Below are 23,817 nucleotides of genomic sequence, written 5' to 3'. Positions count from 1 at the left end.
ATGTTGGTCATACTGTAAAGTTCATCTTGCAAGGTGTAAATAAGGAAGAATCCTTGCTGTCGGGGTTGGGAGCTCCCAACCCCGACAGCAAGGATTCTTCCTTATTTACACCTTGCAAGATGAACTTTACAGTATGACCAACGTAGAAGGAACTTATTGTGAAACACAGGTAGGACATTGCCACTAAGTTCATTGGAATACTTTAGTAGTACCACGTGTGATAACAGCATACCGCTATTTGAGATCATAACGGAGCTACACACCAAGCATTCACCTGATTGTGATTTTGTATTCATTATAGTCAACCCTTTATCACTGTTTCTTCCTTTATAAGATACATTTTATTATCATATTATACTGTACCGCACATCACACTGTACATATTATACTGTACCGCAGCCACACTGTACATATTATACTGTACCGCAGCCACACTGTACATATACTGTACCGCAGCCACACTGTACATATTATACTGTACTGCAGCCACACTGTGCATATACTGTACCACAGTCACACTGTACATATTATACTGTACCGCAGCCACACTGTACATATACTGTACCGCACATCACACTGTACATATTATACTGTACCGCACATCACACTGTACATATTATACTGTACCGCTGTCACACTGTACATATTATACTGTACCGCAGCCACACTGTACATATACTGTACCGCACATCACACTGTACATATTATACTGTACCGCACATCACACTGTACATATTATACTGTACCGCAGTCACACTGTACATATTATACTGTACCGCAGCCACACTGTACATATTATACTGTACCGCACATCACACTGTACATATTATACTGTACCGCACATCACACTGTACATATTATACTGTACCGCAGCCACACTGTACATATTATACTGTACCGCACATCACACTGTACATATTATACTGTACCGCACATCACACTGTACATATTATACTGTACCGCAGCCACACTGTACATATTATACTGTACCGCAGTCACACTGTACATATTATACTGTACCGCACATCACACTGTACATATTATACTGTACCGCAGCCACACTGTACATATTATACTGTACCGCACATCACACTGTACATATTATACTGTACCGCAGCCACACTGTACATATTATACTGTACCGCAGTCACACTGTACATATTATACTGTACCGCAGCCACACTGTACATATTATACTGTACCACATGTCACACACAGGACAAGGTTACTACAGTGAAAGAAGCCTGCAGATATATCAGACACACACAGGGGGCAGCAGAGAGCAGCGCTCAAAGACACTGGTCACGTGGGCTGATTCCTGGAAAGTTCCTGGAAAGCGGCCTTTGCATTTACCAGATATGGGGAGGGAGAGACAGCCGAGGAGATCACAGACGGGGGAGGGAGGTGCGCACACAACCAGGGACAGGGAATGTGAAATCACAACTAGCAGCACACAAACAAAGCCACGTTACTGCTGCAAGGAGCGGCGAGCGGATGGACGTGTCTGTGTCGTGTCGTGGAGCCCGGGCATTGACTGAGGAGTTGACCCGCATAGTCTGTGTATGTATGCGCTCCCTCTAGTGTGCCGCAGCTTCTCTCACCTCAGCCGCACTGTGCTGGGGGCACGCGGGTATGCTGCACACCTGCACAGCCGACCTGTGGGATGGTGCGCGGGGAGGGCGGCAGGGGTTGTGTGAGGACTCAGCTGCATGTCTGCAGAGATGTGACGGCACGAGAGCCTCCACCACTAGCTGTATATAGTGAGAGAGGCAGGAGAGCCTCCACCACTAGCTGTATATAGTGAGAGAGGCAGGAGAGCCTCCACCACTAGCTGTATATAGTGAGAGAGGCAGGAGAGCCTCCACCAGTAGCTGTATATAGAGAGAGAGGCAGGAGAGCCTCCACCACTAGCTGTATATAGAGAGAGAGGCAGGAGAGCCTCCACCAGTAGCTGTATATAGAGAGAGAGGCAGGAGAGCCTCCACCACTAGCTGTATATAGAGAGGCAGGAGCAGTAACTGCATGGCAGGTGATAGCTGTGCCAGCAGTATACAGGCAGGGGACAGTGAGATGTGCTGGCAGTATACAGGCAAGGGACAGTGAGATGTGCTGGCAGTATACAGGCAAGGGACAGTGAGATGTGCCAGCAGTATACTGTCAGGGGACAGTGATGTTTGCTGGCAGTATACAGGCAGGGGACAGTGTGGTGTGCTGGCAGTATACAGGCAGGGGACAGTGAGATGTGCTGGCAGTATACAGGCAAGGGACAGTGAGATGTGCCAGCAGTATACTGTCAGGGGACAGTGATGTTTGCTGGCAGTATACAGGCAGGGGACAGTGTGGTGTGCTGGCAGTATACAGGCAGGGGACAGTGAGATGTGCCGGCAGTATACAGGCAGGGGACAGTGAGATGTGCTGGCAGTATACAGGCAGGGGACAGTAAGATGTGCCGGCAGTATACAGGCAGGGGACAGTGAGATGTGCCGGCAGTATACAGGCAGGGGACAGTGAGATGTGCCGGCAGTATACAGGCAGGGGACAGTGAGATGTGCCGGCAGTATACAGGCAGGGGACAGTAAGATGTGCCGGCAGTATACAGGCAGGGACAGTGAGATGTGCCGGCAGTATACAGGCAGGGGACAGTAAGATGTGCCGGCAGTATACAGGCAGGGGACAGTGTGGTGTGTCGGTAGTATACAGGCAGGGGACAGTGAGGTGTGCCGGCAGTATACAGGCAGGGGACAGTGAGATGTGCCGGCAGTATACAGGCAGGGGACAGTGAGATGTGCCGGCAGTATACAGGCAGGGGACAGTGAGATGTGCTGGCAGTATACAGGCAGGGGACAGTGAGATGTGCTGGCAGTATACAGGCAGGGGACAGTGAGATGTGCCGGCAGTATACAGGCAGGGGACAGTGAGATGTGCCGGCAGTATACAGGCAGGGGACAGTGTGGTGTGTCGGTAGTATACAGGCAGGGGACAGTGAGGTGTGCTGGCAGTATACAGGCAGGGGACAGTGAGGTGTGGCGTCAGTATACAGACAGGGCATAGTGAGATGAGCCGGTGAGGCGGGCCGCCTTTTCCTAGACAGCCCGGCGATGCTGCTCATTCCTGACTCCCTGGCAGCCGCTACAGCTGAGCTTACAGTCAGGAGATCACGCGGCTCCAGCAGCTATCAGTGCGTTACTGGCTGACGATACTTCTATATTCTATACAACAGCCTTTGGACAGGAGTCTCTATCCCTCATTGTACAATCCCGCAGTAAACTTGCAGCTTCTCGTCACCTGCAGTCGGGAAATAAGCTCCGGCTCCACCAATGTCACCGGCGGTTTGAGCGCAGAATGTTTGCACAATATTAAGCAAGATGTTACGATTATTTACCGGTAATCGCACGAAGGAGTTTGGACGAGATGTTTGCAGATCAGCTGCTCCTTCATGGACAGGAGATGTGTGTAATGGCAGGAGCCAGGCGTGCTGCTTACTATATGTCTGTATACAGCACATATCTGGAAACAAGGTCCAATAGATCTGCATGTATATAATCTGTGTGTTACACATCTGTCTATGTGCTAGTCAATAAGAACTGACGAGTAGTGTGCGGCAGTATGGGAACCTGAATCCAGCTCTTATTTATGAGTCTGGTATATCACACACTGAGGAATGAGGCTTCACCAGGTGTCTGGGCTTCTTATTCACACATGTCATGTCTGTATGTACAGTGACAGCTATATATATGTTACAGATGAATTGTGGTGGAGCAGGTTCTGTTCATTCATGGTGAAATCTGTCTAGAATGAGTAGCATATATATAGATTGACATAACATCTGTATATTAGCAGGGCTGGTAATAAATAACACTGTGACTGCTGATAACTGAGCACCATAGGGGTATATAAGGACTGCGCTGCCGGGGCTACTTATACTGATACAAGCTATCTTCTGATTTTCAGGAAAGAATAAACCACCATAAAGGAGAAGCAGATCTGAATCTTCCATTTGCACTTATTCTGCATCGCTGTATGGGAAGAACGGTGATATGAAGTAACGTGAATCAGCATTGCACCCTGGAATAGAACTATAGCCCCTGGTGTATGAGCTGTGAGAGCAGAGCTGTTGCCAATGACCCTGCGATCGCCTGATACTGCTGACAGCACCAGTACCATAGATAGTGAAGCTGGGCAGCGGGGGAACCCACCTGGGGATACTCAGGAAAACACAGACAAGGACCAGCACATTGCAATGTCCTTAGGAGAGCTTCGGAGGTCAGGTAAGTTAGTCAGCCCCCCTATGCGATATAGCAATTCCTAAAAAACAGTTACTTGATGTCATTGATGAAAATCTCTTATAACAGTACTATGCGAGCAGTGATTATATAACCCTACAGGGTGTAGTTCCATGTTTCTCTGTAGAATTTGGTAGGCAAGAGATCGGCTGGCAGCTTGACAATTACAGTTTGTACTTGAGTAAAGTGTACTGTCCAACTGTGCGGTTTCTACCGGTGGCTTGTTTAATTATAATATGGCTATTGGCTCCTATAGAGAAGTACAGGGCAGGTAGTTGTAGATCCTTGTAGTGTGCAGGGAACAGACAAAGTGTGGCATGCGACATGCGGCTGTTTTGACATCTCACCTTTGTCCGTCACAAACCTATTAATCTGTTGTGTAAAACGATTAGTTACGGTGCGCATATCTGAAAAGCTCTTCTCAGAAATTGCCTTTCAATTCTTTATTTACTTATTGTGTTGGCAGAAGCTAAACAAGGAAGTGCCAAGTTTACCTGGCACAAGGTGTGACTGCCCAGTCCTAGCAACACTGGCACAAAGGACAGCCTTTTCACCATGTAGAAACTGTCATTTAATGAAACAATGGCATATGTGATAAAATGCTGCCGGCCCTTGATAAATGGCTACAACTTAGTACTACATCTGGTGTCTTGCTGGCTATGACCAACATCCCACTTTTAAAGCACCCTTTTCAAGAGGATGAGTCTGCTTTTCTCACATCTATTTTAGTTAATCCTTGCCTAAAAAATAACAATTCTGCAGCATTTTTTCTCATAATGCTGCATTATGGGATTCTCCTGTTATCCCTCCTAGAAATTTATAATTAAAATGACATTTGGATGTTACCACATGTCCCTTCTCTGTCTGACACTGTCAACTCTGATTGGATAGACTTGGACAGTGTAGGGGCACACCCCCAACAGATAACACCCAAATATCAATTTATACATAAATTTATAGGAGTAATAAAAGGAACGGCACAGCGCAAAGTTATAAAATAAGGAGTTCTCTCAAATTAACCCTATAACTAGATATTAATATTATTTGCTATAACAGACATTTTGATCACATTGTGTGAGCCCACATGTCCCATCAAGGTTACCCCATTTTGTTTGGTAGGTTAAACATTTTGCCACGTCACCTACAGTGTTTAGGACTTTGTTGTCCAATTTCTGGGACACTGAAATATCTACGTTCTATTTTGTGCTTCTTAATACTTATTGCTATGTGCTAGAGCAAATATCTGTCCCCTCCGATTGTTTGTGGTATTACACTTCTGCTCCATTAAATTATATTTGCGTAAAACCGCACCCAAACTGGGCACCAGGGTGGTTTCTGGAGTATAGCAGCTGTTTGTTTTAAAGGGGTTATCCAGGCTTAGAGTGCATTTGCTGAAATTTATCGGACAGATTTTTGAAGCCAAAACCAGCAACAGACTATAAACAGAGAACAGGTCATAAAGGAACGACTGAGATTTCTCCTCTTCTCTTTTTTTTTTTTGACTTCAAAAATCGTTTAGATAAATCTCTCTGTGTAAACACGCCATTAGAAAAAGATGGCCACTTTTCTCCAGAAACAGTACAGCTCATGTCCCTAGTTTGGGCGTGGTTTTGCAGCTCAGTTCCATTAAAGGGAACCTGTCACCATGAAAATGCTACCTAAGCTATCAGCTTCATATTATAGAGCAGAATGAACTGAAAAGATTATTATATATCGCTATAGGAAAAGATTCAGTATAACTTGTAACTTATTGATATCTCTGATGTTTCCATGCTAAAGAGTCCAGTCCATGGACTCCTTAACACAGAATGATCATAGATTTTAATCAACATGTTACAAGTTAGGCCTCCTTAACACGTTCAGTGATTTTTCTGAGACGCAAAACCCCACTTTTTTTTTTCTCTATGTGATCCGTGGAAAATCACCCATATTTGCATCTGTTTCCATAAAATTTGAACGGTACTAGTTTGCTTAGATTTGATCCATGTTTTTTACGAACTTTATAGATGTTACTTCCCTAAAAAAAACTGATCCCATAGACTTCCATAATCCATACCGCAATCACAATCCACAGCAGGACACGTCCTTTTTTTATGGAATGGATTACGGATCAAAATTAAAACACTGTGTAAATAGTTCAATATAAGTGTGCTGTACGCAGGGCCGGCCTTAGGGTAAATGGCGCCCTGTGCGAACCTTTTTTTTGGCGCCCCCCCCCCCCCCCCAAACACACACACCTTTAAGGTAACATAAAGCTCCTTCAGCCTCCAAGCCCTCCAGACAACACCCTTGACCTGACCATACACACAACTACCCCCAGCCATTCACACAACTACCCCCTCCAAACACACAACTACCTTACCCCCAGCCATACACGCAACTACCCCTCCACCGTTGACACATCTACAACAACCAACCCCCCTGGCCATACACACAACTACCCCCAGATCCATTCACCAAACTACCCCCCAGCCCTCCACACAACTACCACACCCAGCGCCCCAAACTCAGACACTCAGACAGACACACACAACACACACAGGACAGCGCTATGTACACAGACACATGACAGACCTATGCGCACACGCACACGCACACACACACACAGACACAGACACATGACAGAGCTATGTACACAAACTCAGACAGACACATGACAGAGCTATGTACACAGACACATGACAGAGCTATGTACACAGACACATGACAGAGCTATGTACACAGACACATGACAGAGCTATGTACACAGACACATGACAGAGCTATGTACACAGACACATGACAGAGCTATGTACACAGACACATGACAGAGCTATGTACACAGACACATGACAGAGCTATGTACACAGACACATGACAGAGCTATGTACACAGACACATGACAGAGCTATGCACACACTAGGGCTCCTCATCACACACTATGGCAGCCCCCTTAGTGTATACAGGGCTCCTCATCACACACTATGGCAGCCTCCAGTGTATACAGGGCTCCTCATCACACACTATGGCAGCCTCCTCAGTGTATACAGGGCTCCTCATCACACACTATGGCTGCCCCCTCAGTGTATACAGGGCTCCTCATCACACACTATGGCAGCCTCCAGTGTATAGTGCCTGTCACTGTTATGATGCTGCCCTGCAGCAGGCAGATGGGAAGGAGCTATGAGGACAGTGTATTCCCGCCATGGGGTTATCAGTCTTTTAATAACACAGAGGGCAGGTCATTCCAGGCCATCCCCTGCCATTCTTTATGTACAGGAAGCACAGCGCTCACCTTTCCCTCCAGCTAAGACCAGCATTCCCGGGTGACAGCCCTTCTCCTTGCCTCAGTGCTGGTGATTGTGTTCTGTACAAGCTGCACCACAGCTCTCTCCCACTTTCTGTCTGTGCCTCCTCCTCGGTCCCAGTTCTCCCTCTCTGCGTGCTTCTCCCTCAGCTTTCTTCACCCCTGCTGCATGGAAGAGGCAGGCGGCCAGTTGGGGGGCGCCACGGCAGACAGGCAGCACATCTAACTTCCAGTTCTAAGTTAGATGTGCAGTGCAGCGCTCTGTCTGCCAGAGTGCCCCCTAGCTGGCCGGGAGTGAGGCGCCCTGTGCAAGCGCACAGGTCGCACATCCCAAAGACCGGCCCTGGCTGTACGGACAACTTTACAAGACGCGTGAATAATGCCTTATACTGAATCTTTTCCCACAAAGATATATATCAATCTGCTCAGTTCTTTCTGCTCTATAACATGATGGCGATAGATTAAATGGCACTGTCTTGGTGTTAGGTTCACTTTAAAGTAAATGGAGCTGAATTGTAATATAACAACCCTGAGGACAGGGGTGGTGGTCAACCCAAAAATTACCAGTTTAAAAAAAAAAAAGGGTGTCATTTTTTGCAGGGTGTGGATAATTTAACATTTTAATAAAATATGACACTGTTTGCTACGCAAACCATTACGTCTTGCCTCTGCAATGGCCTTGCCGGCCGTTGGGGGGGATGGCTCAGTGCAGGCCTATGTTAGGTTGCCATAGCAGCCAGGGCACGATCAACATTCTGCTGCTTTATTGCTTATGGACTGGCAGAGGGAGTTCCTTTTGTCAAACAGCTTAGATATCACTATTTAATAAGGCATATAAGGGGTCTAAATTCTGTGATCCTGCCAGTTGTGTGTAATGGCCGCTCTCCTGCTGTTTATTTTGTTGCTACAGTGACAGTGTGTACATGATCATCCAGGTGATATTACTACTTTTTAATATATCATTTAGTTTTAGATATAACCAATAGGCAAGATGAATTAAGGTATGGTTTTCTCAAATAAAAGCTGCTTAACAAAATCTACAATATACAGTTTGTTTTTAATGGGGCTCTATATGAACCTGGGACCTGTATCTATTAGCGTACCCTGTGGTTACGCTATAAATGTCCTGGATTTGAATAATAATTTAGGGTACAAACACACTTGGCGTATCCGCAGCGAGTTTCGCTGCGGATCACGGCCCTATACTTTCAATGGCAGACAAACACGCAGGCAGGGATGTACATCCCTGATGCGAGTTTGTCTGCAGCCCGCCCCCTTAGGCACGTCCCGCTCGGCCAATCAGTGTGCTGCCCCACCGCAGCGCACTGATTGGCTGAGCGAGACAAGAAGACATCGGGAGCCCTGAAGCAAGCCGGAGGAAGCCAGGGCCGGGATCAGGTAAAGTATCAGCTCCGGAGGCAGGGGGTTAACAGTGCGGTCTGCCATTGACTAAACAGAGATGGGATCTGCAGCAATTTTGCTGCGTATTCGCAGCGAGAAACTCCCTGCAGATAAGCCAAGTGTGTTTGTACCCTTAGGCTGCGTTCACACGTAACTGATTCGCAGCGGGTTTCTCGCTGCAGATCCCTGCCCAGTAAACTCTATGGGCAGACAAACTCACAGCAGGATGCACATCCCGCTGCAAGTTTGTTGGCAGCCCGTCTTGTTAAACTGCCCCCCCAAGCCTCCGTCAACCCCCCCCCCCACCTCCCGCGCTGCTGGAGCCTATACTTCACATGGTCGCTGCTCCAGCTTGCTTTGGGTGTTCTTGGCACGTCCTGCTTAGCCAATCAGGTGTGGGGGGGGTGTTGTTGTTGTAACGGGGCAGGCTGCAGACAAACTCACAGCGGGATGTGCATCCTGTTGCGAGTTTGTCTGCCCATAGAGTTTACTGGGCAGGGATCCACAGCGGATCCCAATGCGAATTTGCAGCAAGAAATCCGCTGACTGTCTGCTCCCTTCCTTTCCAAATTCATGGTGTTTAATACGGCATACAGATAGGTGGATTTGGATTGTGGGCCATAATGGGGACAGGGAGCAATGATAGGCAGAACTATGTAAAGTGCTGCGGAATCTGTGTGCTATACATAGTTACATAGTCAATACGGTTTAAAAAAGACACATGTCCATCAAGTTCAACCAAGGAGGGGATGGATACAGGGAAGGGGTAGGGGTGATAGGTTCTATACATATGCATTTATATTATTTTGGTCTAAGAACTTGTCTAGGCCGGTTTTGAAGCCCTCTACTGTTTTTGCTGTGACCAGATCCAGGGGTAGACTGTTCCACAGATTCACAGTTCTCATGGTAAAGAAGGCTTGTCGCCTCCGGAGATTGAACCTTTTTTTCTCCAGGTGGAGGCAGTGGCCCCTTGTCCTTTGAAGGGGTTTTACCTGGAACATCTTTTCCCCATATTTCTTGTAGGGGCCATTTATATATTTAAATAAATTAATCATATCTCCCCTTAAACATCTCTTCTCCAGACTAAACAAATGTAATTCTTTTAATCTCTCCTCATAACTAAGATGCTCCATTCCCCTTATTAGTTTAGTTGCCTGTCTTTGTACCCTCTCCAGCTCTAGAACGTCCTTTTTATGAATCTGGTTCCAAAACTGGACAGCACACTCCAGATGAGGCCGCACCAAAGCTTTATAAAGCGGTAATATTATATCCCTGTCCCGTGAGTCCATGCCTGTTTTAATGCATGACAATATCCTGCAGGCCTTAGAAGCAGCTGACTGACATTGTGTGCTGTTCTGTAGTCTATTATCTACAAGTACACCCAGATCCTTCTCTATCAGTGACTCTCCCAGAGTAACTCCCCCCAGGACATATGATGCATGCGGGTTATTAGTACCCAGGTGCATAACTTTACATTTATCCACATTGAACCTCATTTGCCAAGTGGACGCCCAAACACTCAGTGTGTCTAAGTCAGCTTGTAAGATCTGCACATCCTCTGCAGATGACACCAAGCTTTGTAGTACAGTACAGTCTATAAAGATAGAAACATTGCTGTTAATTCTATTCTCAATATCATTAATAAACTAGTTAAACAGAAGGGGGCACAGTACTGACCCTTGGGGTACACCACTTATTACCGGGGACCATTCGGAGTAGGAATCATTGACCACCACACTCTGGGTACGATTATTAAGCCAGTTTTCAATCCAGTTACACATTAAACTTTCCAAACCGATAGACTTTAACTTACCCATCAGACGTCCATGAGGAATTGTGTCAAACGCTTTAGCAAAATCCAGGTACACGATATCCACAGTTGCGCCCCCATCCAGGCTTCTACTCACCTCTTCGTAGAAACATATCAGGTTGGTTTGACAGCTTCTGTCCTTAGTAAAACCATGCTGGTTATCACTTATAATACTATTAGCCACTACATATTCCTGGATGTAGTCCCTTATAAGCCCCTCAAATAGTTTCCCCACACAGGACGTTAAGCTTACAGGTCTGTAGTTACCTGGGGAAGTTCGAGAGCCCTTTTTGAAGATCGGCACTACATTTGCCTTACGCCAGTCCCTCGGCACAATACCAGTAAGCAAGGAATCACTGAATATTTCATACAAGGGTAGAGAAATTACAGAACTGAGTTCCCTAAGAACTCTGGGGTGTAATCCATCAGGCCCTGGAGCTTTGGTTACATTGAGTTTATTTAATTTATCTTGGACCATATCTATAGTAAACCAGTTCAGCACATGTGTTAGCAGCACTGGCCCCACCAACCTCAGTACTGGCCCCACCCACCACAGCTCCATCCTCTTCTTTTGTATGTACAGAGCTGAAGAACCCATTAAGTAACTCAGCTTTCTCCTGATCCCCAGTTATTAACTCCCTGTCACCATTATTTAGGGGTCCTACATGCTCTGTCCTTGGTTTTTTTTGCATTGATATATTTGAAGAATTTTTGGGGGGTTTCTTTTGCTATCTATGGCTACCTGTCTTTCATTGTGCATTTTTGCTGCCTTTATTACATTTTTACAGGTTTTGTTTACTTTTGTAATGTTTAAAGGCTAAAGGTTTAAAGGCCCCTTTTTTCTCATTTATAGCCCTTCTAACCTCGGTTGTAAGCCATGTGGGATTGGATTTTAACCGTTTATATTTGTTACCCATAGGAATATATTTAGCAGTACAGTTATTTAATATGGATTTGAAGATTTCCCATTTATTAGCTGTATCAGTATGTGACAGCAGCCACTCCCAGTCTATGCCCTGAAGTTCAGCCCTTAACCCAGGAAAATTGGCCCTTTTAAAATTAGGAGTTTTTGCCCTACCAACATGTTTTTCTTTTCTACACTTTAAGCTAAAAGTCACTATATTGTGGTCACTATTACCCAGGTGTTCATGGACAGTTACATCCCCAACCAGCTCAGCGTTGTTAGAAATAACCAGATCCAACAAGGCATCACTAGTTGGCTCCTCCACAAACTGGCCCAGAAAATTATCCTGCAGTAGGTTAAGAAATTCCCTCCCCTTTGTGGTTTTAGCTGAACTGTGACCCCAATCTATATCTGGGTAGTTGAAGTCCCCCATTACCACTACTGTCCCCTCCCGGGCAGCCCGCTCTATTTGTCTATTCAACTGACCATCTACCTCCTCAGTAATGTTGGGGGGGTCTATAGATTACACCAAGAATAATTTTTTCACTCTTTACCTCCTTCTGTAGTTCTACCCACAATGCTTCCACATCATCACAGTCATCGCCCACTATTGCATCTTTTACACTCACTTTAATATCATTTCTGACATACAGACCTACTCCTCCTCCCCTTCTGCCCACCCGGTCCCTTCTGAACAATGCAAATCCCTGAATATTGACAGCCCAGTCATGTGAGGAGTCCAGCCTTGTCTCAGTCACACCAACCACATCAATGGACTCCTCCAGAACCAAGGCCTCCAGCTCCCCCATCTTGCTGGCTGGACTTCTGGCATTAGTAACCATACACTTTATATTACCATTGAGTTTAACTGCTTCATTATAAGAAATGGAATTTATTACAGTACTGTGGCTACAATCATCCCCACTGCTCATCCGCAACATATGGATCTCCCTATCCACTGCTCTTATCCTCCCCCCACAGGACCCTTCTCCTCCCACCTCAATGTTCTGTCCCCTCTCTAACCTATCCGCCACTATATTACACACTACATTGTCCTCCCTCCACATCCCTAGTTTAAAAACCTCTCCACCCCTTCTAGGATTCTCTCCCTCAGCACAGCGGACCCCCTTCCATTAAGGTGCAAATTATCTGCAGAAAACAGTTTGTACCCCAATGAAAATTCAGCCCAGTGCTCTAAAAACCCAAACCCTTCTTCTCTACACCACGACTTGAGCCATGCATTTAACTCCCTAAGCTCCCGCTGTCTTTCCTGCGATACGCATGGCACAGGCAGTATTCCAGAGAATACAACCTTGGAGGTCCGTCTCTTCAACTTAGCACCTAGTTCTCTAAAATTATTTTTAATAGACCTCCATCTACCTTGTATCCTGTCGTTGGTTCCCACATGGACCACGACAGCTGGGTCATTCCCAGCCCCCCAAGTAATTTATCCACCCTTTCCACCACATGCCGAACCCTGGCACCAGGGAGACAGCAAACCATTCTGTTGAGGATTATTCTATCCGTCTTCCTGATTATAGAATCCCCTACAACCACTAACTGTCTAGGCCTACCTACAATACCATCCCTCCCACTACTAGTTGGACTGTTCCCCCGGCTGTTAGGGAGAACAGGTTCCACTAGAGCTGCCATTTCTGACACTGATGCCCTTGCATCATCACCTAACTTGGCAATTTTGCTTGGGTATATAGTAGGAGTAGTGGCCTTCCTTTTCTTGGATCCCTTACTGGTCCCTCTAACTACATTAACCCAGCTACTTACTTGGGCCTCCTGATCTATATCACCACCCTCCATCTCTAACCCACTAACTTTCTGCTCAGTGAGCCGAAGTTCCCTAAGTGTTGCAATGTGCTTCTCCAGATCTCTAACTCGAGCTTCTAGATGGGCAACATGCTCACATCTGTCACAGCGGTACTCACCCTGGAACTCCTGCTCCAGTTGTGCGTACATGCGGCACCTTCCATCTCACTAGCCATCATCCTCAGTGCAAAAAAAAAAAACAGTGAAGATGAAAGAGATTTAGCACTTACCAGAACTTGTAACTCCTTCTTTTAAGGGCCCTATTCCACAGTAACGATAATCGGCTGGATCGGCCCCATTTGGCGCGATTCGGCCGATTATCGTTCGGTGAAATAGAGAGAACGATCAGCCGATGATCGTGTCATCGGCTGATCGTTCATTTAGGGCCAGACCTAAAATCATCGTTCCCCCACCGCACATCGCTACTGTTGAATAGCGGTGCGCGGCGGGCGACCGACGATTTGAGAAGAAACAGCAGCAGCATCATACATTACCTGGCTGCAGGGCTTCTTCTCTGCGCTGTCTTCTTCTCCGGGTCCCGCGCATTTTATCTTCTGAATGGCCGGTCAGCTGACGGAGCGCTCAGCCAATCACAGGCCGGGACCGCTGCGGCCTGTGATTGGCTGAGTGTGGCCTGTCACCTGACCGGCAATTCAGAAGATAGAGCGCAGGGGACCCGGGGAGGAGACGGAGGAGAAGCCCTGCAGCCAGGTAATGTATGATGCTGCAAGGGCTGCAAGGACATTGGTAACGATGTCCTTGCAGCCCTCGTTCAACGATCATCGGGCCGTGGAATAGGCCCAGTAAATGAGCAGCGATCTAGCAGATCGCCGCTAGTTTACATCGTTGATCAGGCCCTCCTCGGTCCGTGGAATAGGACCCTTACTCCTCTTTAAACTCCACTAATACAAACCACTTGTCAGCAACCACTGCAGTGAGCAAGCACGACTGCAGTGAGCAATTAAAAGCATTATTATTATTATGTGGATTGCTGTGGATTATAGCGATGCTTAGTTTACACGAGGCGATTATTGGTCCGATCGTATGATTAACGATTTCGAAGTAACGATTTTTTTATAACGATCACCGTTTAGACGGTAAAATCGTTTTGTGATCGCGTGCCCGCAGCCCGGCCAACCCCCCCCCCCCCCCCCCCCCGCGCTCCGATCGCCGGCTGAAGCGCAGCCCCCTGCGCCACCTCCGCCGCTCCGATCGCCCCCCGGCCGCCGCTCCGAACGCCCTCCCGGCCGCCGCTCCGATCGCCCCCCCCCCCCTGCTCTGATCGCCACCCCAGTCGCCGCTCCGATCGCCGCCGCTCCAATCGCCACCCCCACCCGCCGCCGCCGCTCCTATCGCCACCCCCACCCGCCGCCGCTCCAATCGCCCCCCACAGCCGCCGCTCCGATCGCCACCCCCACCCGCCGCCGCCGCTCCAATCGCCCCCCACAGCCGCCGCTCCGAGCGCCCACCCCCCACCCCCGCTCCGATCACCCCCACCACCACGGCCAAGAGCATACGTTACCTGCTCCGCGCAGCAGGTCTTCCGACATCCACGGCTCCCCTCTTCAGCGCATTGATTGGCTGAAGAGAGAAGCCGGGAATTTCAAACGGCTCCCCTTCAGCTAATCAGTGCTGCCTTGCATTGATTGGCTGAAGAGAGGAGCCGGGAATTTCAAACGGGGACGATCGGAGCGCCGGGGGTGGCGATCGGATTGGCGCGGGGGGCGGACTGTGGGCTCGCGATCTCAAAACGATTTTTCCGTACGATATATCGTATTGTCTAAACGCTGATCGTTATAAAAAAAAAAACGTTACTTCGAAATCGTTAATCATGCGATCGGGCCAATTATCGCTCCGTGTAAACTTAGCATAAGGGTGCGTTTACACGGACAGATTTATCTGACAGATTTTGGAAGCCAAAGCCAGGAATAGATTTGAAAAGAGGATAGATCCCAGTCTTTCCTTTATGACCTGACCCCTGTTTATAGTCTGTTCCTGGTTTGGGCTTCAAAGATCTATCAGATAAATCTGTCTGTGTAAACACACCATTAGGCTGCCTTTACACAGAGAGATTTATCAGACAGATTTTTGAAGCCAAAGCCAGGAACAGGCTACAAACAAAAAAACAGGTCATAAAGGAAAGACTGAAATTTTCCTTTTCAAATCTGTCTGGCTTTGGCTTCAAAATTAGATTGATAAATCTCTGTGTAAAGGCACTCTAATGGTCCCTTTAGACGGAACGATTATTGTTGGAATTAGCACGATAACGATCGCATTTGAGAGATAATCGTTCCATGTAAACGCAGCGAACGATCAAGTGACGAACGAGAAATCGTTCATTTTGATATTTCAACTTGTTCTCAAATTGTTGTTGATCGTTCGCAAAAAATTCGCAGATCATTCAGTGTAAACAGTCTTTCAACGATTTCACCTATGTGTGAGATAGGCTTAAGCGATCGCAAAACCATTTTTCCGTACGATGTATCGTTCCGTCTAAACGCTGATCGCTATAAAAAACACATCGTTCATTCAAAATCGTTAATCGTGCGATCGGGCGAATTATCGCTCCGTCTAAAAGGACCATCTGGGTTCATTTACACAGAAAGATTATCTGAAAAATTATCTGCCAAAGATTTGAAGCCAATGCCAAAAACAGACTCTTAATAGAGAACAGGTAATAAAGGAACGCCTGAGATTTCTCCTATTTTCAAATCCTTTCCTGGCTTTGGCTTCAAATCTTTGGCAGATAATCTGTCAGATAATCTTTCTGTGTAAATGGACCCTAAGGGTGCGTTTACACAAAGATTTATCTGACAGATTTTGGAAGCCAAAGCCAGGAATGGATTTGAAAATAGGAGAAATCTCAATCTTTCTTTTATGAGCTGATCTCTGTTTATAGTCTGTTCCTGGTTTTGGCTTCAAAGATCTGTCAGATAAATCTGTCTGTGTAAACGCACCATGAGTCTGTTGTATCGACATGTTCATTCCATGTGAATACACACCCTACAGTATTGCTTTTACCAATGTTAGTTATCTTTTTAGTTGTAAATAACAGTAGTGAGTAGAAACCTATCTGCCTTATCACGAGGAGAACTGCAATTTTGACTAAGGAGGTGGCACAAGAATCCCATTTAAAAGCCCCTTTAATAAGGTTTTCTGGTGTCAGTCTTATAACTCATGGATGCTTGTTCTGTCGGCTGATCATGGGACTTGTGCATGAGGTGCCTGACAACATACATCATTGTAAACACATCAAAATAAATATCGAGGGACACATTCCTTCTGAGTTACAGTATTAAGACTTTTCTAGTCTTATAGAACACTAAATTACTCATGATAAAACACCTATTGCGGTATATTTGTATATATTACCCTGTTCTATAAACTATAATATTTACAAGCCAAATAAAACTGGAATTGTTAGAAGTCTAGCATTGAAAAAAGGTTACATATTGAGCTGTTACTTAGAACCAGGTCCAAGAAGCAGTTACTATTCTACAGGCAGATGTATAGGTATACATAGATAACATTTTTGCTAAATATTTTTCTAGACTAAGAGTATTTTACCTATATTTTTCCTGGTAATCTTTTCTTTGTAACTCCTTCAATAATTAATATTATTACACTTTATTAATCAAACACATAAAACAGATAATAGTTTAACATACTGTGATCAAAATGACTGTTTGCAGGGCAATAATTGTGTTTTTATTTTTTTAAAAATTTACAGTTTTATTGGTACTTTTGTGTCATTGTTTATAGTATATAGAATATCTCTTTTTTTATGCCATATAGAGAAATAAATTAAGGGCAAACATGGTTGCATCAGAAGTCATCCCTTTGCAGTGCAGGACATGCAGGTTTCCATTCCTGTAATGTTCACGTTCTAAGTGGCATAAAAATCATTTAGCAATGAAGAAAAAATGACGAATACTGAAAAAATGTACATTATTTGCACACTGCTATGCTGCTATGAAGAAAAGTCTTTTCCTTACATTATATTTTCTGCATCATGTGTTTTCTGTCCATTTTACTGTTTGTTTGACTATATTTAATTTTAACTACAGAAAAAAGTGGTCAACGTCATATACCGTATATTATTTATTTATTTTTAATAATGTTAGTCAATGGGAAAAGGATTCTGCAGTATGGCATACAGCAGCATGGGTATTTACCATCCATTTTTGCATATTATTTTTCTTTTTAATATATATGTTAAATGGAAACAAATGCAGTGTTAATAGAGGCGTAATTTTGTTCTCCAGGTTGTACAGTGCCACGTCTGTTCATGGACATGGTATTGCAATTTAACAGTATTCAGTTGAACAGACCATATACAGAAATAGCACTTATTTGTTCTAATCCACTACCTTTTAAAAACTTTAAAAAATGACATTTGTTGTATATTTTGTATTTAAATGACTGTGCGCAGCATTTAAAATCTGCTGATATATAGGTATAGTAATATAATACAACATGCTATAAAGAAATAGTAACTAAGAACTTTATTCTCTTATTGTTTGGGCTCCTGGTAAAATGTGGCATGTTTTATTCTGAAGTATGTGAGCTGTCGTTCCAGCACTTGAAAACGAAAGTAAGATAGCTGCTAATTCCCAGAGGGCCAGTATGACAGCCCAAGACAGAACGAGAAGCCAGAGTGTTAAACAAGTAGTAAACTTGTCTTTTATTATTTTGTGGGTCACATCAGGGGTACACAATTTGCATTTAGCTTATGTTTTTGTGTTTATTTTTTTAAAAGCTTTTGAAGAGTTTAGTCATGCATTCAAGCTCCTGACATACTACCGACATCAACCTCATTATTTATGCCCTGATTATTTCTAAGAAATGAAGTACCGCCCATAAAGTTTTTGCATTGTTTGAGTCATACTATACTTTTTATGACAGTTAGATTGCCTTTCCTGTAGGTTGGGTTGCACTTTATGCTGCACACTCCAGCTCATTACGTTAAACTGATTTATGTACAATGGAAGCAGCAGACCTCTGACTGTTTTATAATCCAGTTAAAACAATTGTCAAGTGTGTTGTTCTAGTATTCATCCTGGGAGTGGTGCATAACATTATATCGCAAAGTAATTGCTGTCAGCTTTAATGTACTATATGAGAGGCAGAGGTCATGTTTGCCCTCAGGAGAATTAAATGCCTGGAATTGGCTTGAAATACTTAGTACTGAGAGAACATTTTACTTAAGGTGATCTTTTTCCGTTTTCCAAGTAATGCTTACATATTAGCCTATTTCTTGGAAGTCTAACGCATCTTTGAGTGATTCTTGTCTCGTGTTTAACTGTTCATCTTTTATAGGCAGTGTTAAAGAGCTGGCATTCTCCACCGTGTGTTGTTGAATAACAGGAGAGAGAAGTGCAGTTTTGTAGAGCACATTTCGGTTACATCATCAAGGAAAAACAGTGTACGCCTTACTGTGCTTGTTTATGCAATAGCTTTTTTTAAACACTGCAATGAGGACAATGATTTTTCTAATAAACATTTATACTCACAAGTATTTATGTTAATTTAGCTAATACACTTCAGTTGTTGCACGCTTGACAATTTTCCCTTTTTTTTCTGTTATACTTTAAGAACAGGTGTGTGGGTGTGTATGTATGTGTGTGTGTGTGTATATATGTATAATTTATTTGTTGCTGTTTTTTTATTGTTTTGTGCAGGCCGTGCTGACACTCTTTAAATTGGGTCTGATTTACTGTCATGGGGTATGCATCCTGCAGTGTGAACAGAGGCATAGATTATTCTGTCATAGGACATGTAGACACATGTCTGTTTTGTCTTACAAAAACTATTGCATTTACAGTCTCCTTTTTTCCTATATTTCTGCACTATTGGCTCCTCTGCATAGATTGGTTGAACTCAAAGCATGGCTAAAGTGTACCTGATAGTTCAAAAGATTTTTAAAAACCTAGCTTGGTTTGTTTGTTTGAACCCTACAGATTGAAGACTTTAGTGCTCTCACTGTCATTAGCATCTTCTGTGGCGTACAGCTATTTCTCATTTATTCATTCAGAGGACAGGATCTATGCTGGACTGTCTGCCAGCAGTACACACACAAGACTTCCTTTCCCTGACTTTTCTAGCCAATCACAGCACAACACATCATCTATGCCATGACCAGGGCTGTGGAGTCTGTAAGCCGCAATTCCGACTCCTGAATTTTATCAGGACCGATTCCGACTTCCGACTCCTGCTCCTTCATAAATGGCCAGTCATATACCAGGGGAGTTATTTATCACACTCGCTCAGCAGCTTCTCCCTAATGTCCTACATGATCCTGGGGCGACTTCTGAGGGAATAAGGAAAGATATAAAGCAGATTCTCCTGTGTGTGCAGTGGATGCAGCCAGTCTCCAGCCTCCATGTCCTGAACTACTCACAACTAGACTAGATGGAGCAGGTGGTCTTTTCCTGCTGACAGTCTTCTATGTTTCTAACTAAATATTCACCATACACAAAGAAACACTGCTAACAATGCCAGATACCTGTAATATAGAGATCAGCCATAGTGATATAGAGAGGGGTCACACATAGTGATATGGAGAGGGGTCACACATAGTGATAACACCACACTGAGGACAGAGGTTACTGCTACACTACTTGTGTCTTCTCCTCCTCCTCTATATTACACAGGATATCTCCATATTACACTGCTGCTCATATACAGTCATCCAGCATCCAGGAAGAGAACAGCACAGATCTCCCCCCACACAATGGACTCTTCCAGCTCAGAAACAAACTGCCAAATAGTGACCTACAACTTTTCCCCGACCACCCTTATGTAATAGGGCAAGTGTCCTATTACTGATATATTCTCCGACCACCCTTATCTAATAGGGCCAGTGTCCTATTACTGATATATTCTCCGATCACCCTTATCTAATAGGGCCAGTGTCCTATTACTGATATATTCTCCGATCACCCTTATCTAATAGGGCCAGTGTCCTATTACTGATATATTCTCCGACCACCCTTATCTAATAGGGCCAGTGTCCTATTACTGATATATTCTCCGATCACCCTTATCTAATAGGGCCAGTGTCCTATTACTGATATATTCTCCGACCACCCTTATGTAATAGGGCCAGTGTCCTATTAGAATGTTGCTCATAATATATATTCATGAGCAAAACTTGTAAAATTCATATCAAAATTCAATTCTACATTTTTTTAAAGCTGGAGTCGGAATCTGTACATTTTTTTTCCGACTCCAGAGCGCTGGCCATGTGAATGTACCATACCTGTATATAAATTTTTTTTTTTATTTATTTATTTTTAGAAGTTCTAACTGATCATGTAAACTATTTTCAATAAATAGACCACATCATCAAAGTTGTTTTGTTTTTTTTATTAACATAGATTTGGAAATTTAGTTGTCAATTTCTGAAGTGAGACTTTTGCAGTAGCTGTGTAAGGGTGATTGTGTCTTTATATGACAAATGTGTCAGCCAGTCAAGGTAAAAGGTAAATGTTTCATACATACTGAAAAACTTTTCTAAGGGTGCCTTCACACCTACCGACTCGCAGCGTTAATATCGCTGTGAGTCGGCTAGGTCCTGGCAGATCACTGTCATTACATACACGCAGTGGTCTGAACGACCGCTGCGTGTATGTAAATCTGCCGGCCGCTTAACCCCTTCTGATGCCGGCCGGCCGCCACCCGCTCAGCTCTGTAAACATTACCTCCTCGCTCCACTAGGTCCCGGCGTCCTGCTCTCGCGCCCGGCCAATCAGTGTTTTGCCCTGCCGCAGCCACTGATTGGCCGGGCGGGAGAGCAGGACGCCGGAACCCCGTGGAGCGAGGAGGTAATGTATACAGAGCTGAGCGGGAGTCGGACGGCCGGCATCAGAAATGGTTAAGTGGCCGGTAGATTTACATACACGCAGCGGTCGTTCAGACCGCTGCGTGTATGTACTGACAGTGATCTGCCAGGACCTAGCCGACTCGCAGCGTTATTAACGCTGCGAGTCGGTAGGTGTGAAGGCACCCTAAAGTGATGTTTTCTTGGCTTATTTAAAATTTTCTCAAGCATAAACCCATCCAGTTCTGCTTTTTTTTTTTTTTTTTAGAAGGGGCTCTGAAAAGTGGAATAGTTTAAAGACCCCCCTCAAAAGGTTCAGTACTGTAGAAAGTGAAAGTGAGAAGTTAAAGATTTGAGAAAACTAGTAGTTACAAGTTTTATTGATTATTATTTATTATTTAATTTTATGTCGCTATATGTCGAGCAATGGTCCAGCGCAGAAGACTTCCCATGTTTTATTTCAAAATTATTTTTCTACATGGATTTTGAGAGCTGCTATCATTCTACTGGTTCTTGTGTTGTATTAGCTAGGATTTGTACTGGTAACATATTTGCTTTACATGTAGTAGCTCTGTTCAGAAATGTCAGGTTTTAATCACTGTACACTACTATCAAATTGGATTTGTTCAGCCCACCTCCAAACTTGGCTTAATAATAAACCTGCTTGTTAGTGACCTTTTAACTTTCAGAAAAAGATCGAATATGTTAATGTTTCATCAGTTACAAAAATGAATCTCAATCTTAATTGTTGGCCAATTATTTATTTGTTTTTAGTTGTTTTTTTTTTGTGTAAATATGTAGCCATGCCATATGCGAAATTGAGCAGTTGGCTTGCTTCTGTTGCACTTGTGAGAGTCCTCACAGATTCCTATATTACCATTCAGTGGAGAATTTGTGTGAGAAGTAGAACAAGAACTGCATTCAGTTACCTGTCTCAATCATGAGATGTATAAAATATAGTTGTCTTTTATGGTTTTACTATCTTATTACTGAAACATGTGTCTTTTTTTTTTATTCTTGACAGGCTGGTACTGGGGCCACATGACAGTCAACGAGGCCAAGGAAAAACTGCAGGATGCCCCTGAAGGCACTTTTCTTGTTAGAGACAGTTCACATACAGATTACCTTTTGACTATCTCTGTGAAAACTTCAGCAGGACCAACAAACCTGCGCATAGAATATAGAGAAGGGAAGTTCAGGTTGGACTCTGTTGTATGTGTACGCTCCAGACTGAAGCAATTTGATAGCGTTGTCCATCTTATTGAGTATTATGTTCTGCTGTCCAAGAACAAGAAGATAGAGACAGAGACTCTTCCCAACAGGACAGTGCACCTTTGGCTAGTTAAGCCACTTTACACATCGACCCCATCTCTACAGCACCTCTGTAGAATGGCTGTCAACAAATGCACAAAAAAAATCCATGAACTGCCATTACCCATGAGATTAAAAGAATATATAACAGAATACCGTTATCATGTGTAGATTTCCAAGTTCATCCCAAAGCATGGGAAATAAAACTGTAAGAAACTTCCAAATTCAGCCAATAAGTTAAAATTGGTTGTCAATTCCAAGGAGTTTATATTGCGTCATTTCAAAATAATTATCATAGGACTTATCAGGTCCTAGAGAGTGAATCATTTCTGGTACAGTATCCTTCTCCATCCATGTTGTAGAAAAAGAATTGTGATTCCTTAACATGCAGGATGTTTTTGGTTTTTTTTTTTTTGTAACAGTCGTCCATTTTATTTTTTTTTAAATCCAAAAGTATGGTTGATAAGGCAGTGGTCTATGAAGAATAGTGGATTTAAAGTGACTGTACCACCAGGCCCAGGCAGAAGCACTGGAGGCGGGCCGACCCACCCTTAGTGGGAGGAAACCCCCGCCCCTCTATGATAGGGTTCCATTGATTCTAATGGAGTCATGTCATGGAGTGGCTGGAGTTTCTTACCACTAAGGGTGGGTCAGCCTGCCTCCAGTGCTTCAGCCTGGGCCTGGTGGTACAGTCACTTTAAGGTCCTGTCAAACCTCCTTGCCCCTTCTTTGCTCTTATTTGTGTGGCAGTTAAAAACTGAGCTTAGTCTGACTTGGAGAACTTCATCATTTAGTGGTCTGCAGAATATTTCCATTGAAATTCACCGTTTACTTCAGCAATGAAAATCTCAGCCCAAGGCCGGATACCCGCTGGTTTCAAATCTACTGTCTGTGGTTTGCTCTTTAACATGGAGCTAATCTTAATATATATGACTATTGTTGAATATTGAAATGGCCATATAAAATATGGACATATTTTAAAAAATATTGCTACTTGATCCAATTGGCTGATGACATATGCCCGTTGAAGAGGGGTTAAATATGGATGTATCTGTATTTAATCTATATTGTATCAGTATTTTTATTTTGTCATGAGTTTTTCAAAGCCTGGTTAAATTTCCTGTCTATAAGACATCAATCAGTATTTAGTGTACAAAAATACAGATGACATACTGATGT

General features: G+C 44.1%; 1 protein-coding gene across 3 annotated transcripts; it reads left to right on the top strand.

Moving 5' to 3' along the window:
- Window positions 1–1,414: 1,414 nt before the first annotated feature.
- Window positions 1,415–23,125, top strand: SOCS2 (suppressor of cytokine signaling 2). Of its 3 annotated transcripts, none has more exons than XM_069955777.1 (3): window positions 1,415–1,554; window positions 3,952–4,268; window positions 22,352–23,125. In XM_069955777.1, the coding sequence occupies exons 2-3, from the start codon at window positions 4,121–4,123 to the stop codon at window positions 22,807–22,809; spliced, it is 606 nt and encodes a 201-aa protein (XP_069811878.1). In that variant the 5' UTR covers window positions 1,415–1,554; window positions 3,952–4,120; the 3' UTR covers window positions 22,810–23,125. The 3 variants fall into 3 exon arrangements, with proteins under 3 accessions (XP_069811878.1, XP_069811877.1, XP_069811879.1); XM_069955776.1 differs by having other exon boundaries at window positions 1,415–1,560; XM_069955778.1 differs by lacking the exon at window positions 1,415–1,554 and adding an exon at window positions 3,433–3,518.
- Window positions 23,126–23,817: the final 692 nt, after the last annotated feature.

Source organism: Dendropsophus ebraccatus, chromosome 1 (assembly GCF_027789765.1).
Source record: "Dendropsophus ebraccatus isolate aDenEbr1 chromosome 1, aDenEbr1.pat, whole genome shotgun sequence".
Classification (NCBI taxonomy): domain Eukaryota; kingdom Metazoa; phylum Chordata; class Amphibia; order Anura; family Hylidae; genus Dendropsophus; species Dendropsophus ebraccatus.
Note: the sequence above shows the minus strand (reverse complement) of the source record. Positions and strands in the feature narration are given on the sequence as shown.

Coding starts and splice junctions, on each gene's coding strand:
- SOCS2 (XM_069955777.1), top strand. CDS start 4,121: ATGACCCTGCGATCGCCTGATACTGCTGACAGCACCAGTACCATAGAT. Junction 4,269..22,351: donor AGGAGAGCTTCGGAGGTCAG/GTAAGTTAGTCA, acceptor TATTCTTGACAG/GCTGGTACTGGGGCCACATG.